This window comes from Oncorhynchus clarkii, chromosome 16, assembly GCF_045791955.1.
Source record: "Oncorhynchus clarkii lewisi isolate Uvic-CL-2024 chromosome 16, UVic_Ocla_1.0, whole genome shotgun sequence".
NCBI classification, from domain to species: domain Eukaryota; kingdom Metazoa; phylum Chordata; class Actinopteri; order Salmoniformes; family Salmonidae; genus Oncorhynchus; species Oncorhynchus clarkii.
Genome location: NC_092162.1, coordinates 30,576,214 through 30,590,829, shown reverse-complemented (window position 1 = coordinate 30,590,829; position 14,616 = coordinate 30,576,214). Strand labels below are relative to the sequence as shown.

The following is a 14,616-nucleotide window of genomic DNA, read 5'->3' as shown; positions in this document are numbered from 1 at the left end:
CAGGGTTTCTTCCACACCCTTCAAATAAAACACAGAGCAATTCAACTTTCCTGGCTTCTGATTTTTCTGTTGTTTATTTTACCCACACCTCCTGGAGTGCTGCTGGTGGCAGGGAATGGCAGTGAAGGTGAGTGCTGACGTGGTACTCACCTCTCCCTAAGGGATTTTTTGCCCTGAGACACCAGCCAGATACTCATGTGCTCCGTGGTGACATGGGGCGGGACCTGGCCTTGACTCTGGAGCAGCAGATAGTGAACCATGAGCTTCTTCTGCAAGATGAGGTAAGGTGCTTTCAGAACGGCCTCTCGCAACATTTCACAACTGCTCATGCCTCACAATTTGCAAGTGATATTAAGAACCTTCTCTAAACTGTCTTGAAATACAACTCTCTTTCTGTTGTTTATGTTTTTGTGGGATGAATCTTACCTGTTTATTGTAATATGTTTCCTCCCAGCAGGCCTGCAGAGTCTGAAAATAAAGGCTGCTTCTACAGAATTCCTTTGAAGATAATGAAAATAATGATGCTTTGTTATGCACATTATGCACAGGCATTTACAGTATGCTAAAATGAATTTCTCCTAAGATTACCTTTGTGGGACCATAAGTGAACTCCGGAATGCACCAAACCATATCCATGGTAAGATGAGGAAGAAATGCAGCGCTTTAGATATACGGGATGCTCTAGAGATAACAGGAACGACTTAAAGTCGTGAATGATCAATGACTGTGGAGTCGTCCAATATGCTGCACTTAGAATTGAGTTGCAGGCGATGTTTGGCGCAAAATAGAATGTTTACATTCTATTGCCATGGAGAAATGGAATGTGTAGAACCTGTATAAATGGGTATGCTTCTATGTCTTTATTTCGTGAAAGATTAAACTCTGTATTATGTCATAATGTGTATATGAGGACGTAGGAGCCCGTCCCAATTCATGACGCGATTATCCAGGTGCATGTTGCTTAGACCAACTAACCCAACCTTGGTTTACAAGTTAAATACATTGTTTATATATGCCTATACAAATATATCGACCACATCCTTTTAAAGCAATGATTGTCAATTTAAAATGTGGTTGTTGTGTTATCCTGTTGTGCGCCTTGAGAGTCAGTCCCCTTAAGCACATTATTCCAATATTTCTGAGCTCTGAATTGACACAATGAACACTTTTGCAAAGATATTCGGTTAAAAATAAGAGTATGAATGACAATAAACGTATGACTTGGATTGTATGCATAATAGTGTAGTAAACAATATCTGTCAGCGTGGGAACTTTTGGTGTTAGGAAAGTATCCGTTTTAAGTCTCCATGGCACGTATCACTTCGTTGTCTTGTTGGTAGTAGTAAAAATGCATGACAGTTCGCATCGTAATGGTCTAACAGGTGTTTTTCATTTTGTTTCTCACATTAAACAGACATTTGAGAACGGAATTCCTTACAGTTGTACCTACGACCTCAACACCCAATCTACTCACACGCGCAAATACTCACATTCAGGCTCATGTCCTTCTCTCCCCTTACCTTCGTTGGCCTCTATTTTTTACATTTGTCAGAGAAAATGACAATTTTCGTGGTATTGCTTTGTGCACTGACTTTCCTGAACTCTGGAGAAAACGAACATTGCGCTGGGTGAGTACATCTGACAATGTGCTCTCCCGTCCATTAGACATTTTGTCTGCAGGAACTCGCTCTTTTTCACTCGGTCCACTCATCCAAGTGCTGAAGTATTTGTGGCATTATGTGAACAGTACGAATTTGTGTCACTAACAAAGTCTAATGGTTTTAAATTACTGTTTTGTATTGTCTGCAAACACACTTGTAGAATTCGCTTGTGGTAGGTCTCTTAAAAAAGAGAAGCCGAGCAAGGTTATTAAACCGAGGTGCCTCTTATTCTTCTTTTGTTGATATCAGGTAACGCGCAACCTAACCCTGGCCCTGAAAGTCTGAAGCTATATGTAAACAGTTGGAATTTCTTGCTTTGAATATTGATGTTTCAAAGGGTCTCTCTATAACTGTGATTGGCTGTCATAGACCCCCCTGTGCTCTCGGTGATGCATTTTCTTATTTGACGCACCTTATGTCTAAACTTCTTTACATTGAAATTATCTTGATTGGTGATCTCAACTGGTGTTGGTTAAAGCCAGTGTCTGATGATTTAAAAATGTTTTGTAATTCTATGAATCTTACCCAGTTGATTAACTCACGCACTCGCCCAAATCTTAAATGCCCAGATCAATCTACCTTGATTTATTTGATATTGACAAATGTTCCAAATAAATATTCTGCGGTTGGTGTTTTTTGTAATGATTTAAGTGACCATTGTGCTGTTGTTGCTGTTAGAAATACTAAGGTTCCTAAAACAAACCCACGTTTTATTCGTAAGAGAAATTTGAAGTGTTTTAATGAGCAGGCTTTCTTTCATGATTTGTTTTATTTTGACTGGAGCAGATTGAGTTTATCCCTGATGTGAAAACTGCCTGGAAATTCTTTCATTATGTTTTTTTTCCAAATACTAAACAAACATGCCCCATTCCGCAGGTTCGGGGTTAAAGGGCGGGTTAATCCATGGTTTTCTTCTGAGCTGTCTTGTATTATTCACAACCGTAATCTAGTCTGGGCTAAAGCAAGGAAATCATGTTCTGATGCTGATTGGCTTATTTTTAGGCAGTTACGAAACAAGTGTTATTTTCTTCTCAGGAAGACCAAGTCTGAATATTTTATGTCTGTTACCACTGATAACCTGAATGACCTTAGAAAGTTTTGGAAGGCTAGTAAGTCTATGTCTGGTAACAGTAATGTTTTTAAGGACTCTGTTGCTGTATATGACAAAACTGAAATGCTGAATTGTTTCAATGAGCACTTTGTATCATCTGGTAGGCTGTTTGATTCAGTGTCCTCTGTCTCTGTACAACCCTGTGTGGATGAACCAGTGAGAGCTGGTCAAACTTTTAGCTTTTTGCCATTCTCAGTGCAGGTGGTACGTAAAGCCCTGAAATCCTTAGATAAATCCAGGTCCTGATCTTTTGGATCCCTGCTTTTTAAATCTGGCAGCTGATTTCATAGCTGAACCACTGTTCAAACTAACCCCGGAATGTAATGAAATTCCAAAGATCTGGAAATCAGCATTTGTCCTACCACTTTTAAAATGGAGAGATCCAACTCTTTTAAATAATTATAGGCCAATTTTAAAGCTGTCACACCTGGTGAAAAAACTTAAAACCCTTGTGAGTGAACAGCTAGAAGCGTTTTTATTTACTATCTCAATTACAGCACAATTACAGCAGCCATTAAGGTTTTAAATGATATCACTGAAGCCCTTGACAAAAAACAGCACTGTGTCTCACTTTTTATTGATCTCTCCAAGGCTTTTGATACAGTTGATCATGCTATACTAAGGCAGAGATTGTCGAGTGCAGGTCTTTCAGAGCATGCAGTTGCATAATTTGCTAACTATCTGTCTGATAGAACTCAGTGCACTCAATTTGATGGGCTTATGTCTGTCCAAGGCTCTGTACTTGGTCCTCTCTTATTCACTATTTATATAAATGATTTAGACAAAAATGTCCAAAATGCACAAAATTATGCTGATGACACTGTTATTTACTGTTGTGCCTCGTCTCTTACAAAAGCTTTCCAGAACTTGCAAACTGCTTTTTATACTGTTCAACATACCTTGTGTCAATTGAAGCTTATCCTCAATACTGACAAAACTAAACGAATGGTGTTTTCTAATGAAAGAAATAGACCTCTGAACCTTTCGCCTATTACTACCTGTCAGGGCAAGGAGATTGAGGTTGTAACCTCATAAATATCTTGGAATTTTAATTGATGACGGCCTCTCTTTTAAATTGCATATTCAACAACTTACAAAAAAATTGAAGCTGAAATTTGGATTTTATTTTAGGAATAAGGCCTGTTTTTCTTTTGAAGCCAGGAGGCTAGTACCAGCTACATTTATGCCTTTACTAGACTATGGGGATATTTTATATATGAATGCTTCCGCTCAGTGTTTGAGATCAATTGATACCCTTTACCATGGCACTTTGAGATTTATTTTAAACTGCAAAACCCTTACGCACCACTGCACTTTGTATACCAGGGTTGGCTGGCCTTCTCTAGTCACTCGTAGGCTCAGTCACTGGTATACTTTTATTTACAAAGCCATTTTGGATTTACTACTTTTTTATTTGGGCATTTTTATTGTTCAGACATGTGGTGGGTACTCTATTCGTTCGCTGGACTTTCTCCTGCTAACTGTTCCAAATGTCCAAACTGAATTTGGTAAAAGTGTCACGAGTCCGACTGAGGGTGGCTTCCCTTCCCGGTCGGGTGGCGCTCGGCGGTCGTCGTCACCGGCCTAATAGCTGCCACTGATTGTCTTTCCTCCCCCTCCTTGTATGTTTATTGTTAGCACCTGTTCGTGAATCATTAGTTGGGCTTTATTAGACAGCTGGCCACCTGTTTCTTTGTGCGGGATTAATTATTGTGACCTTCGGTTATGTAGTAGAAGAACGTGTTTGTCCTGGTCGTGTATTCTGTTGGACTATTTTCATCCCCCGTGTTTGGGGCTGTTTGGTTGTGAGACAACAAAGTGGCATTGTTTAAAGTGACTAGTGATGCATTTATTACATCCAATTTTTTATTATTAAAGTGGCTAGAGATTGAGTCAGTATGTTGGAAGCAGCCACTCAATGTTAGTGATGGCTGGTTAACAGTCTGATGGCCTTGAGCTAGAAGCTGTTTTTCAGTCTCTCGGTCCCAGCTTTGATGCACCTGTATTGACCTCACCTTCTGGATGATAGCAGGGTGAACAGGCAGTGGCTCGGGTGGTTGCTCCCTCTGCTGTTTCCTGAAGTCCACGATCATCTCCTTTGTTTTGTTGACGTTGAGCGTGGGGTTATTTTCCTGACACCACACTCCCGAGGGTGTAGCATAGCAGCTTCATTGGCACAATGGACAATAACCTTGTACAATGTTCTAATCTAACATTCCGATCTATATCTGTGTCACGATTCTTCAAAGTCGAACCCAGAAGCAGACCAGGACAAGGAGAGTAGGAAAAAGGTGAGTATTTATTTACAAGTGAATGGGTAGATATATCCAGGTGGTGTAGCGGTGATGAGTTGATGGGAGTAAATAGGTGGATCCAATGGGGAAGCGGAATCTTCTGATGACCAGGCGGGAATGGGGTAAATGATCCGGGTGAGTAACTGAAGACAGAACAAATAGAGGTAAGTTCAAGGCAAGCAATACGTAACAAACAACAAAACAACTTCTATCCAACTTGAGGCTGATACTCTGGCACAACATACTGTTCATGGCTAACGATCCGGCAGGGAATGGATGTCAGGTCCGGGCTTATAAAGAGGAGAGATGGTGATCAGGACCATGTGTGCAGATAGCTGATGGGATACAGGTGCGGGTAATCAGAAACCCCAACTGGCTACATTGCCCGGCAACCAGACAGGGTGCGTTCCAGGACGCCGGAAAAACTCTCCAGGACAGAACATAGGCAAAAACAGACTCAGGAAACGGGATTCGTGACAATCTGCTTAATTTGTCATTTATGTTAGTGTTGGAGCCCCTGGCTATCCATAAATGAAAAAAAAACAAGAATATGGTGCCATCTGGTTTGCTTATTAATATAAGGAATTTGAAATGATTTATAGGTTTATAAGTATATTTTATCCAATTACATTTTTGATACTTAACTATATTTAAAACCAAATACTTTTAGACTATTACTCTAGTATATTACTGGGTGACTTTAACTTGAGTAAAAGTAAAGATACCTTAATAGAAAATGACATGTATGTCATGTATGACAATTGGGTACTTCTTCCACCACTGCACCGGTTCTGTATATAAGCCATTTAGTAATAACTTTTACCCAAAGCGACTGAGCTACGATCATGCTTGCTTTGTCCCGCAAAGTATTGTTACAATCTGAGTTGTAAAATGTAATAATTTTGCTGGGAGAGACATTGAGTGACTGCTTTTGTTCCCCTTACAATCATTGGTCCTTTCGGATGTGACCCTGGTATTTTCCATGGGTGTGGGCAAATATGGTTGAATTTCTACTCTATGGTAGTATTGAGAGAACTTTAAATGTACATTTATTTACCAGGGAAGTTGACTGAGAACACATTCTCATTTACAGCAACGACCTGGGGAATAGTTACAGGAGGAGGAGATAAATGAGCCAAATGTAAACTGGGTATGATTAGGTGGCTATGATGGTATGAAGGCCAGGTTGGCAATTTAGCCACGACACCAGGATTAACACCCCTACTCTTACGATAAGTGCCATGGGATCTTTAGTGACCACAGAAAGTCAGGACCCCAGTTGAACGTCCTATCTGAAAGACGGCACCATACACAGGCCAAAGTCCCCCATCACTGCCCTGGGGCATTGGGATATTTTTTAGCCCAAAGGAAAGGGTGCTTCCTATTGGCCCTCCAACACCACTTTCAGCATCATCTGGTCTCCAATCCAGGGACTGACCAGGACCATCCCTGCTTAGCTTCAGAAGCATGTCAGCAGTGAGATGCAAAGTGGTATGCTGCTGGCTTTTTGTTAGTGTACAATGAATATACATGCCAAATGACAGCTTGACTGTGCTAGATTCAAAACATTTAAAAGTGTCTAATGTTTGGTGATTTCAATGAAATCATTATTTAAATGTATGCAGTGTTGTGACACATACAGAGTTGAAGACGGAAGTTTAAATACAACTAATATATTTAAACTCAGTATTTCACAATTCCTAGTAAAATTTCCCTGTCTTAGTTAAGTTAGGATCACCACTTTATTTTAAGAATACGAAATGTCAGAATAGTAGTAGAGAGAATTATTTATTTCAGCTTTTACTTCTTTCATCACATTGCCAGTGGGTCAGAAGTTAAACTCAATTTGTATTTGGTAGCATCGCCTTTAAATTGTTTAACTTGGGTCAAACGGTTAGCCTTCCACAAGCTTCCCACAATAATTTGGGTGAATTTTGGCCCATTCCTTCTGACAGAGCTGGAGAAACTGAGTCAGGTTTGTAGGCCTCCTTGTTCGCACACGCTTTTTCAGTTCTGTCCACACATTTTCTATAGGATTGAGGTCAGGGGTTTGTGATGGCCACTCCAATACCTTGATTTTGTTGTCCTTAAGCCATTTTGCCACAACTTTGGAAGTGTGCTTGGGGTCATTGTCCATTTGGAAGACCCATTTGCGACTAAGCTTTAACTTCCTGACTGATGTCTAGAGATGTTGCTTCAATATATCCACATGATTTTCCTTTCCTCGTGATGCCATCTATTTTGTGAAGTGCACCAGTCCTTTTGCAGCAAAGCACCCCCACAACATGATGCTGCCACCCCCGTGCTTCACGGTTGGGATGGTGTTCTTCGGCTTGCAAGCCTCCCCCTTTTCCACCAAACATAACGATGGTTATTATGGCCAAACAATTCTATTTTTGTTTAATCAGACCAGAGGACATTTCTCCAAAAAGTATGATATTTTTTATCATGTACAGTTGCAAACCATAGTCTGGCTGTTTTGGGCGGTTTTGGAGCAGTGGCTTCTTCCTTGCTGAGCGGCCTTTCAGGTTATGTCGATATAGGACTCGTTTAACTGTGGATATAGAAACTGTTGTACCTGTTTCCTCCAGCATCTTCACAAGGTCCTTTGCTGTTGTTCTGGGATTGATTTGCACTTTTCGCACCAAAGTAAATTCATCTCTAGGAGACAGAGTGCGTCTCCTTCCTGAGCGGTATGATGGCTGCGTGTTCCCATGGTGTTTATATTTGCATACTATTGTTTGTGCAGATGAACGTGGTACCTTCAGGCATTTGGAAATTGCTCCCAAGGATGAACCAGACTTGTGGAGGTCTACAATTTTTTTTCTGAGGTCTAGGCTGATTTCTTTTGATTTTCCCATGATGTCAAGCAAAGATGCACCGAGTTTGAACGTAGGCCTTGAAATACATCCTCAGGTACACCTCTAATTGACTCAACTGATGTCAATGAGCCTATCATAAGCTTCTAAAGCCATGACATAATTTTCTGGAATTTTCCAAGCTGTTTAACAAAAGGCTAAGCTTGTGTTTGAATATATTTATTTAATTTAATTTGCGATTTTCATGAATAGGAAAAGTTTCCAGGGGTATTTATGTCCTCTGCGTTATGCTAATGCGTTTGAGGCTATGATTACGCTCCCGGATACGGGATTGCTCGTCCCGTTTTAAACAAGATATTTTGTCACGAAAAGATGCTCGACTATGCATATAATTGACAGCTTTGGAAAGAAAACACTCTGACGTTTCCAAAACTGCAAAGATATTGTCTGTGAGTGCCACAGAACTGATGTTACAGGTGAAACCCAGATAAAAATCCAACCAGGAAGTGCCGCATTTTTTGAAACCGCCTCAAGCCAATGACTCCTTATATAGCTGTGAATGAGCTACGAATGAGCTTACGTTTTCCACGTATTCCCCAAGGTGTCTACAGCATTGTGACGTCTTTTTAGGCATTTCCATTGAAGAATGGCAGTAAGGGACCATAAATAGCATGTGGTCACATGGTGTCTCCCGCAGAAAATCTTGCGTAAAATACTGAGGTAGCCATTTTTCCAATCGCTTCTCATGAGAAACCAATTGCCTCGACGGATATATTATCGAATATATATGTTAAAAACACCTTGAGGATGGATCCTAAACAACGTTTGCCCTGTTTCTGTCGATATTATGTAGCTAATTTTGAAAAAAGTTTGGCGTTGTAGTAGTAGCATTTTCCGGTCGATTTCTCAGCCAAGCATGATGAAGAAACGGGAGCTATTTCGCCTACAAAAATAATATTTTTGGAAAAAAGGAACATTTGCTATCTAACTGGGAGTCTCCTGAGTGAAAGCATCCGAAGTTCTTCAAAGGTAAATGATTTAATTTGGTTGCTTTTCTTATTTCCGTGAAAATGTTGCCTGCTGCCAGCAGAGCTAGCATAGCAATATGCCATGATAAACTTACACAAATGCTTGTCCAGCGTTGGCTGTAACGCATATTTTGAAAATCTGAGATGACAGTGTTGTTAATGAGAATCCTCACTGAGGGAAAACTTTGGGCTTTTAAATTAGGGCTATTTTCTGTTGTCCTGATGCCGGAGTTACAAATACAGACAATTGTAAAATGGGTCTATTTGCGGAGAATCTCAGTCAGTTCCATAGCCTTGGTGGTATAGTGGTGAGCGCAGCAGTCTTACAAACTGCAGTCCAGGATTCGGTTCCCAGCCGAGGTGTTAACTAAAAAAGTTTTGGGTTGTAATTAAACTAATTGTATTGCAGAGAAAGTTATAGTCACTAGTATTGGTATAAGATATAAACTGAACGTTTTAAATAGTTTGTTTGGTTCAAATTGAAAGACTAATTCATTCAACTTAAAATAAGGACGGAGCGAATTTTGATGCAAGACGATGTCAGTTCACTAAATTATCTGTTTGAATAATGTATTGGGAATAGAGTCATAATTATAATGCTAAATCAAAGATGAGACAGTTACTTAAATCAAATGAATTCTAAATAATAACGAAGAGACAATTACGATAGATTTGTGCCCATCAAAGTGTTCTTATAAATTTAGCGAATTGAGAGATGAGAGATGTTGATTGATGTTGTACATTCTAATTCAGGATTCAACAGATGTGATAAATTAGGTTTGGTTTATCGAACCCATACTACTGTTGCTGCAGACAGCCAACAATTATTTACAATTCATTGAAAGTCGTTGCGGCTCGGCTCTAGGTTGAGCGCTTGTTGATGACATCACTCGCAAGGCACTTTTGCCGCCACGGAAATGATGTCGTGACTGGGGGTTTCGGAGAAAATTTTTGTGTCATTTAGAAGGAAAATGCGTGCATTATTGTTTGGAGTCACTTTTCAGAAGTTGATGAAAATTTCCAAAAACATTTCTAAAAGTTGTTGTGAGTCGTCAGGGTAGTCAGGAAAGATGCTAAAAACTAGCAGCAGATTCGCTAGGTTGAATTTGGTTATTTGAGCTTTTCCCCTGATACGTAGACATCTGTAACAGGGGCAAGTTGGGTTTTTCTTGTAGAACAGGCAGATGGTGTTTTGTTTTATTGAGATGTAAACGTGAGTCTCTGAGTAATTATGTCATCTGAAGCATTATAGTAGTGAGTTTTTGTATAGTTAGTTTTTTGCTGATAAAAGTGGTTTGTTTATTTGGTTACTGTTTATTGTTTATTTTAGGAGTTGATTTAACTTAATGAAACATTGTATTCTGGTGTGTTTAAGTAGGATTCCTTCTTCCAGGACGGATGGAAGTTATCTAAAATATGTAAGTTGAAGGAGCCATGGGAGAATGCGTGTACATTTTTATTAAATATCTGGGATTAAATTACGGATTTCTTACACTGAGAAATGTACAACATTTGCGGCAGAGGGAAAAAGTAATACATTGGATAATAATGTTATCTGGTTAATTATATCTAAAGGTAGCATGTTCATTTAAGTAAACATATACATTGACGTTGTTTAAAGGCACAGTCAACTTAGTGTATGTAAACTTCTGACCCACTGGAATTGTGATACAGTGAATTATAAGTGAAATAATCTGTCTGTAAACAATTGTTGGAAAAATTACTTGTGTCATGCACAAAGTAGATGTCCTAACCAATTTGCCAAAACTATAGTTTGTTAACAAGAAATTTGTGGATTGGTTGAAAAACGAGTTTTAATAACTCCAACCTAAGTATATGTAAACTTCCGACTTCAACCGTACATGATCTTTGATCAGCTTCAATTAAATCAATATTTAAGTATGACTGTTTGAAGAAATAAGTCGCTCTCACTGGGTTAGAATTTCCACCACATTAGAGAGAAAGCTCTAGAGTCCAACTTGAAGCTATCATTACTTTCAACATCCTAATTACTATCGGGGACGGCAGGTAGCCTAGTGTTTTACGCGTTTGGCCAGTATTTCAAAAGGATGCTGGATCGAATCCCCTGGCTGATAAGGTAAAAATCTGATGTTCTGCCCCTGAACAAGGCAGTTAACCCATTGTTCCCCGGTATGGTGTCATTGTAAATAAGAATGTATTCTTAACTGACTTTCCTAGTTAAATAGAGGTTACATTTAAACCCCTCTTATTGTGTGTGAAAGTTCTCGGTCCCTTACTTTAAAACAAAACTTTAAAGATGCCAATAAAGAATGCAAATAAACTTACCGATAGAAAAGAGCAGGACTTGGTAATAGGGAGAGAGTCTGACCCCCATGTCCTACAGTAAAGGGAGAAATAAAGAGAACATTCAGGCTAATGTCAGCCAACAGATGATTCGTTGAAGTCATTATCAGTGACAGGCTGTGATATAAGCCACCTTCTCTTTTAAATTTAAAAAAAAAATGTTTATTTTAATTTTATTCGTTTTGAATGATTTATTACAAAAAACACAAGAAAAGGGTAACATTAAAGTATTAGAACATGAACGACAAACAATACAGCATCAAGACACTTAAACATATATCAGTTTTTCCGCAACAGAGCCATCCGTATGTGTGAGGGTGCGTGTGCATGATAGTGATATAAAATATATGTCATAGTTTCCTTTTTCACGATCACAATCTTGTGAAAGCCGAACCCTCCAAGATCCTCCCACAGTTCCCCAATAGCTGTCCCTCAACCATTTGAGACCCCTCCCACAGCCGCCCCAGAGCAAAAAATAAAAATACAATTAATTCCATTCCCCACCCCCAAAAATCCCCCAATGCACCAACAACCAAAAATAAGGAACTAAAGAGAAAAAAAGACAGAAGAAAACAGCAAACAACAATGCAAAAAAAGAATAAAACTAAATAAAAATACATTTAAAACAAAGGAAATCAAGGACAACTGAAATCATAACAGCAATGCCTACTTTATATGTTTGTGTGCATGTCTGGCACTATTACATGTATGTGTGTGTTCTTGTATGTGTTTATTTGAATGAGAGTGTGTGTATATGCATGTGTACAAACACCTGCACGGCATCAGCCCCAGGCAAACCAGCATTAGTTGTAAAAACACTGCCACCTAGTGTCATTCAAATGTACTTTTATGTTTTATTTTGACTTTTTTTCCCTTTATCTTTTGACCATCATTCTCTCTCTCACACAGCAACTCCACTCCCACTTGTCTCCAATTCCACATACCAACCCGCAGCTTCCCTCAGCCCATACCATCTACCTCTGCTGGCCATCCACTTCGTGTTTCTACGCAACATTTATCTTTTAACTATGCTATGATGTCTAACGTACAATTTCAATCTCTCTAATCAAATAGAATCTATAGATTGCGTGTTGAGGATAAATACTTTCACTAAGAGTATTACTATATTATTAATTGACTGACCCATCTCTCCAGATCTCCTAACAGTACTATTTCTAGGGTAAATGTTTTAGATCAATTCTATGCATTTTCAGCCATTCCTGAACCTGAGACCAGAAACGGGCTACCTGAGGGCAATACCAAAATAAATGGCCCATTGATTCTGTATCCTCACAACAAAATCTGCAGAGATTCGATGACTTCATTCACCAAATATTCAACATTTTGTTGGTGGCAAGAATTCTATATAATAATTTTAGCTGAAAAGCACAAAGTCTTGAATGTTGTGTTGTTTTATATATCAACTCATACTGTATCCTGTACCATGGAATCGGTACATCAAACATCTCTTCCCAACCATTTTTCAATCTGTATGGCACAGTTGTCAACATCCTGGTCCTCAAATGAAACTGGTATAAGTTCCTTTTTATGCTATTTTTATTCCTCTGCCAGTTTTGATCCCATATTGGGCAGACAGACCAGTTCCCTACCTCCGCCCACTGCCACCCGCCTTCTCCATTTTTGGGGCAATGCTGTAATCAATTGGTTGTACTCTTGGATTGAGCAGACCTTCCCGTACAATTCTGATAACACCATGAAAGGACATAACTCTACCATTACAATTAACAATATCATTTAAAAACAAAATACCCCTTTCAAACATCTTTCCCATAAAAACAGGTATTTTATCAACCAGCACATTTGAGTTCAGCCATAATATTTGTTGTAATACAGTGCCTTGCGAAAGTATTCGGCCCCCTTGAACTTTGCGACCTTTTGCCACATTTCAGGCTTCAAACATAAAGATATAAAACTGTATTTTTTTGTGAAGAATCAACAACAAGTGGGACACAATCATGAAGTGGAACGACATTTATTGGATACTTTTTTAACAAATCCAAAACTGAAAAATTGGGCGTGCAAAATTATTCAGCCCCCTTAAGTTAATACTTTGTAGCGCCACCTTTTGCTGCGATTACAGCTGTAAGTCGCTTGGGGTATGTCTCTATCAGTTTTCCACATCGAGAGACTGAAATTTTTTCCCATTCCTCCTTGCAAAACAGCTCGAGCTCAGTGAGGTTGGATGGAGAGAATTTGTGAACAGCAGTTTTCAGTTCTTTCAACAGATTCTCGATTGGATTCAGGTCTGGACTTTGACTTGGCCATCCTAACACCTGGATATGTTTATTTTTGAACCATTCCATTGTAGATTTTGCTTTATGTTTTGGATCATTGTCTTGTTGGAAGACAAATCTCCGTCCCAGTCTCAGGTCTTTTGCAGACTCCATCAGGTTTTCTTCCAGAATGGTCTTGTATTTGGCTCCATCCATCTTCCCATCAATTTTAACCATCTTCCCTGTCCCTGCTGAAGAAAATCAGGCCCAAACCATGATGCTGCCATCACCATATTTGACAGTGGGGATGGTGTGTTGCTGTGTTGCTTTTACGCCAAACATAACGTTTTGCATTGTTGCCAAAAAGTTCCATTTTGGTTTCATCTGACCAGAGCACCTTCTTCCACATGTTTGGTGTGTCTCCCAGGTGGCTTGTGGCAAACTTTAAACGACACTTTTTATGGATATCTTTAAGAAATGGCTTTCTTCTTGCCACTCTTCCATAAAGGCCAGATTTGTGCAATATACGACTGATTGTTGTCCTATGGACAGAGTCTCCCACCTCAGCTGTAGATCTCTGCAGTTCATCCAAAGTGATCATGGGCCTCTTGGCTGCATCTCTGATCAGTCTTCTCCTTGTATGAGCTGAAAGTTTAGAGGGAAGGCCAGGTCTTGGTAGATTTGCAGTGGTCTGATACTCCTTCCATTTCAATATTATTGCTTGCACAGTGCTCCTTGGGATGTTTAAAGCTTGGGAAATCTTTTTGTATCCAAATCCGGCTTTAAACTTCTTCACAACAGTATCTCGGACCTGCCTGGTGTGTTCCTTGTTCTTCATGATGTCTCTTTTAACGGACCTCTGAGACTATCACAGTGCAGGTGCATTTATACGGAGACTTGATTACACACAGGTGGATTGTATTTATCATCATTAGTCATTTAGGTCAACATTGGATCATTCAGAGATCCTCACTGAACTTCTGGAGAGAGTTTGCTGCACTGAAAGTAAAGGGGCTGAATAATTTTGCACGCCCAATTTTTCAGTTTTTGATTTGTTAAAAAAGTTTGAAATATCCAATAAATGTCGTTCCACTTCATGATTGTGTCCCACTTGTTGTTGATTCTTCACAAAAAAATACAGTTT

The 14,616-nt window shown here is 39.3% G+C and overlaps 1 protein-coding gene across 1 annotated transcript in view; it reads left to right on the top strand.

Moving 5' to 3' along the window:
- The first annotated feature begins 212 nt into the window (after nucleotides 1-212).
- The window catches only part of LOC139367294 (zinc-binding protein A33), a 39,770-nt gene continuing 25,366 nt past the window's right edge, over nucleotides 213-14,616 (top strand). The window contains exon 1 of the mRNA XM_071105518.1: nucleotides 213-281. Coding sequence (XP_070961619.1) covers nucleotides 213-281 — 69 coding nt within the window. The remainder of the gene's footprint in view (nucleotides 282-14,616) is intronic.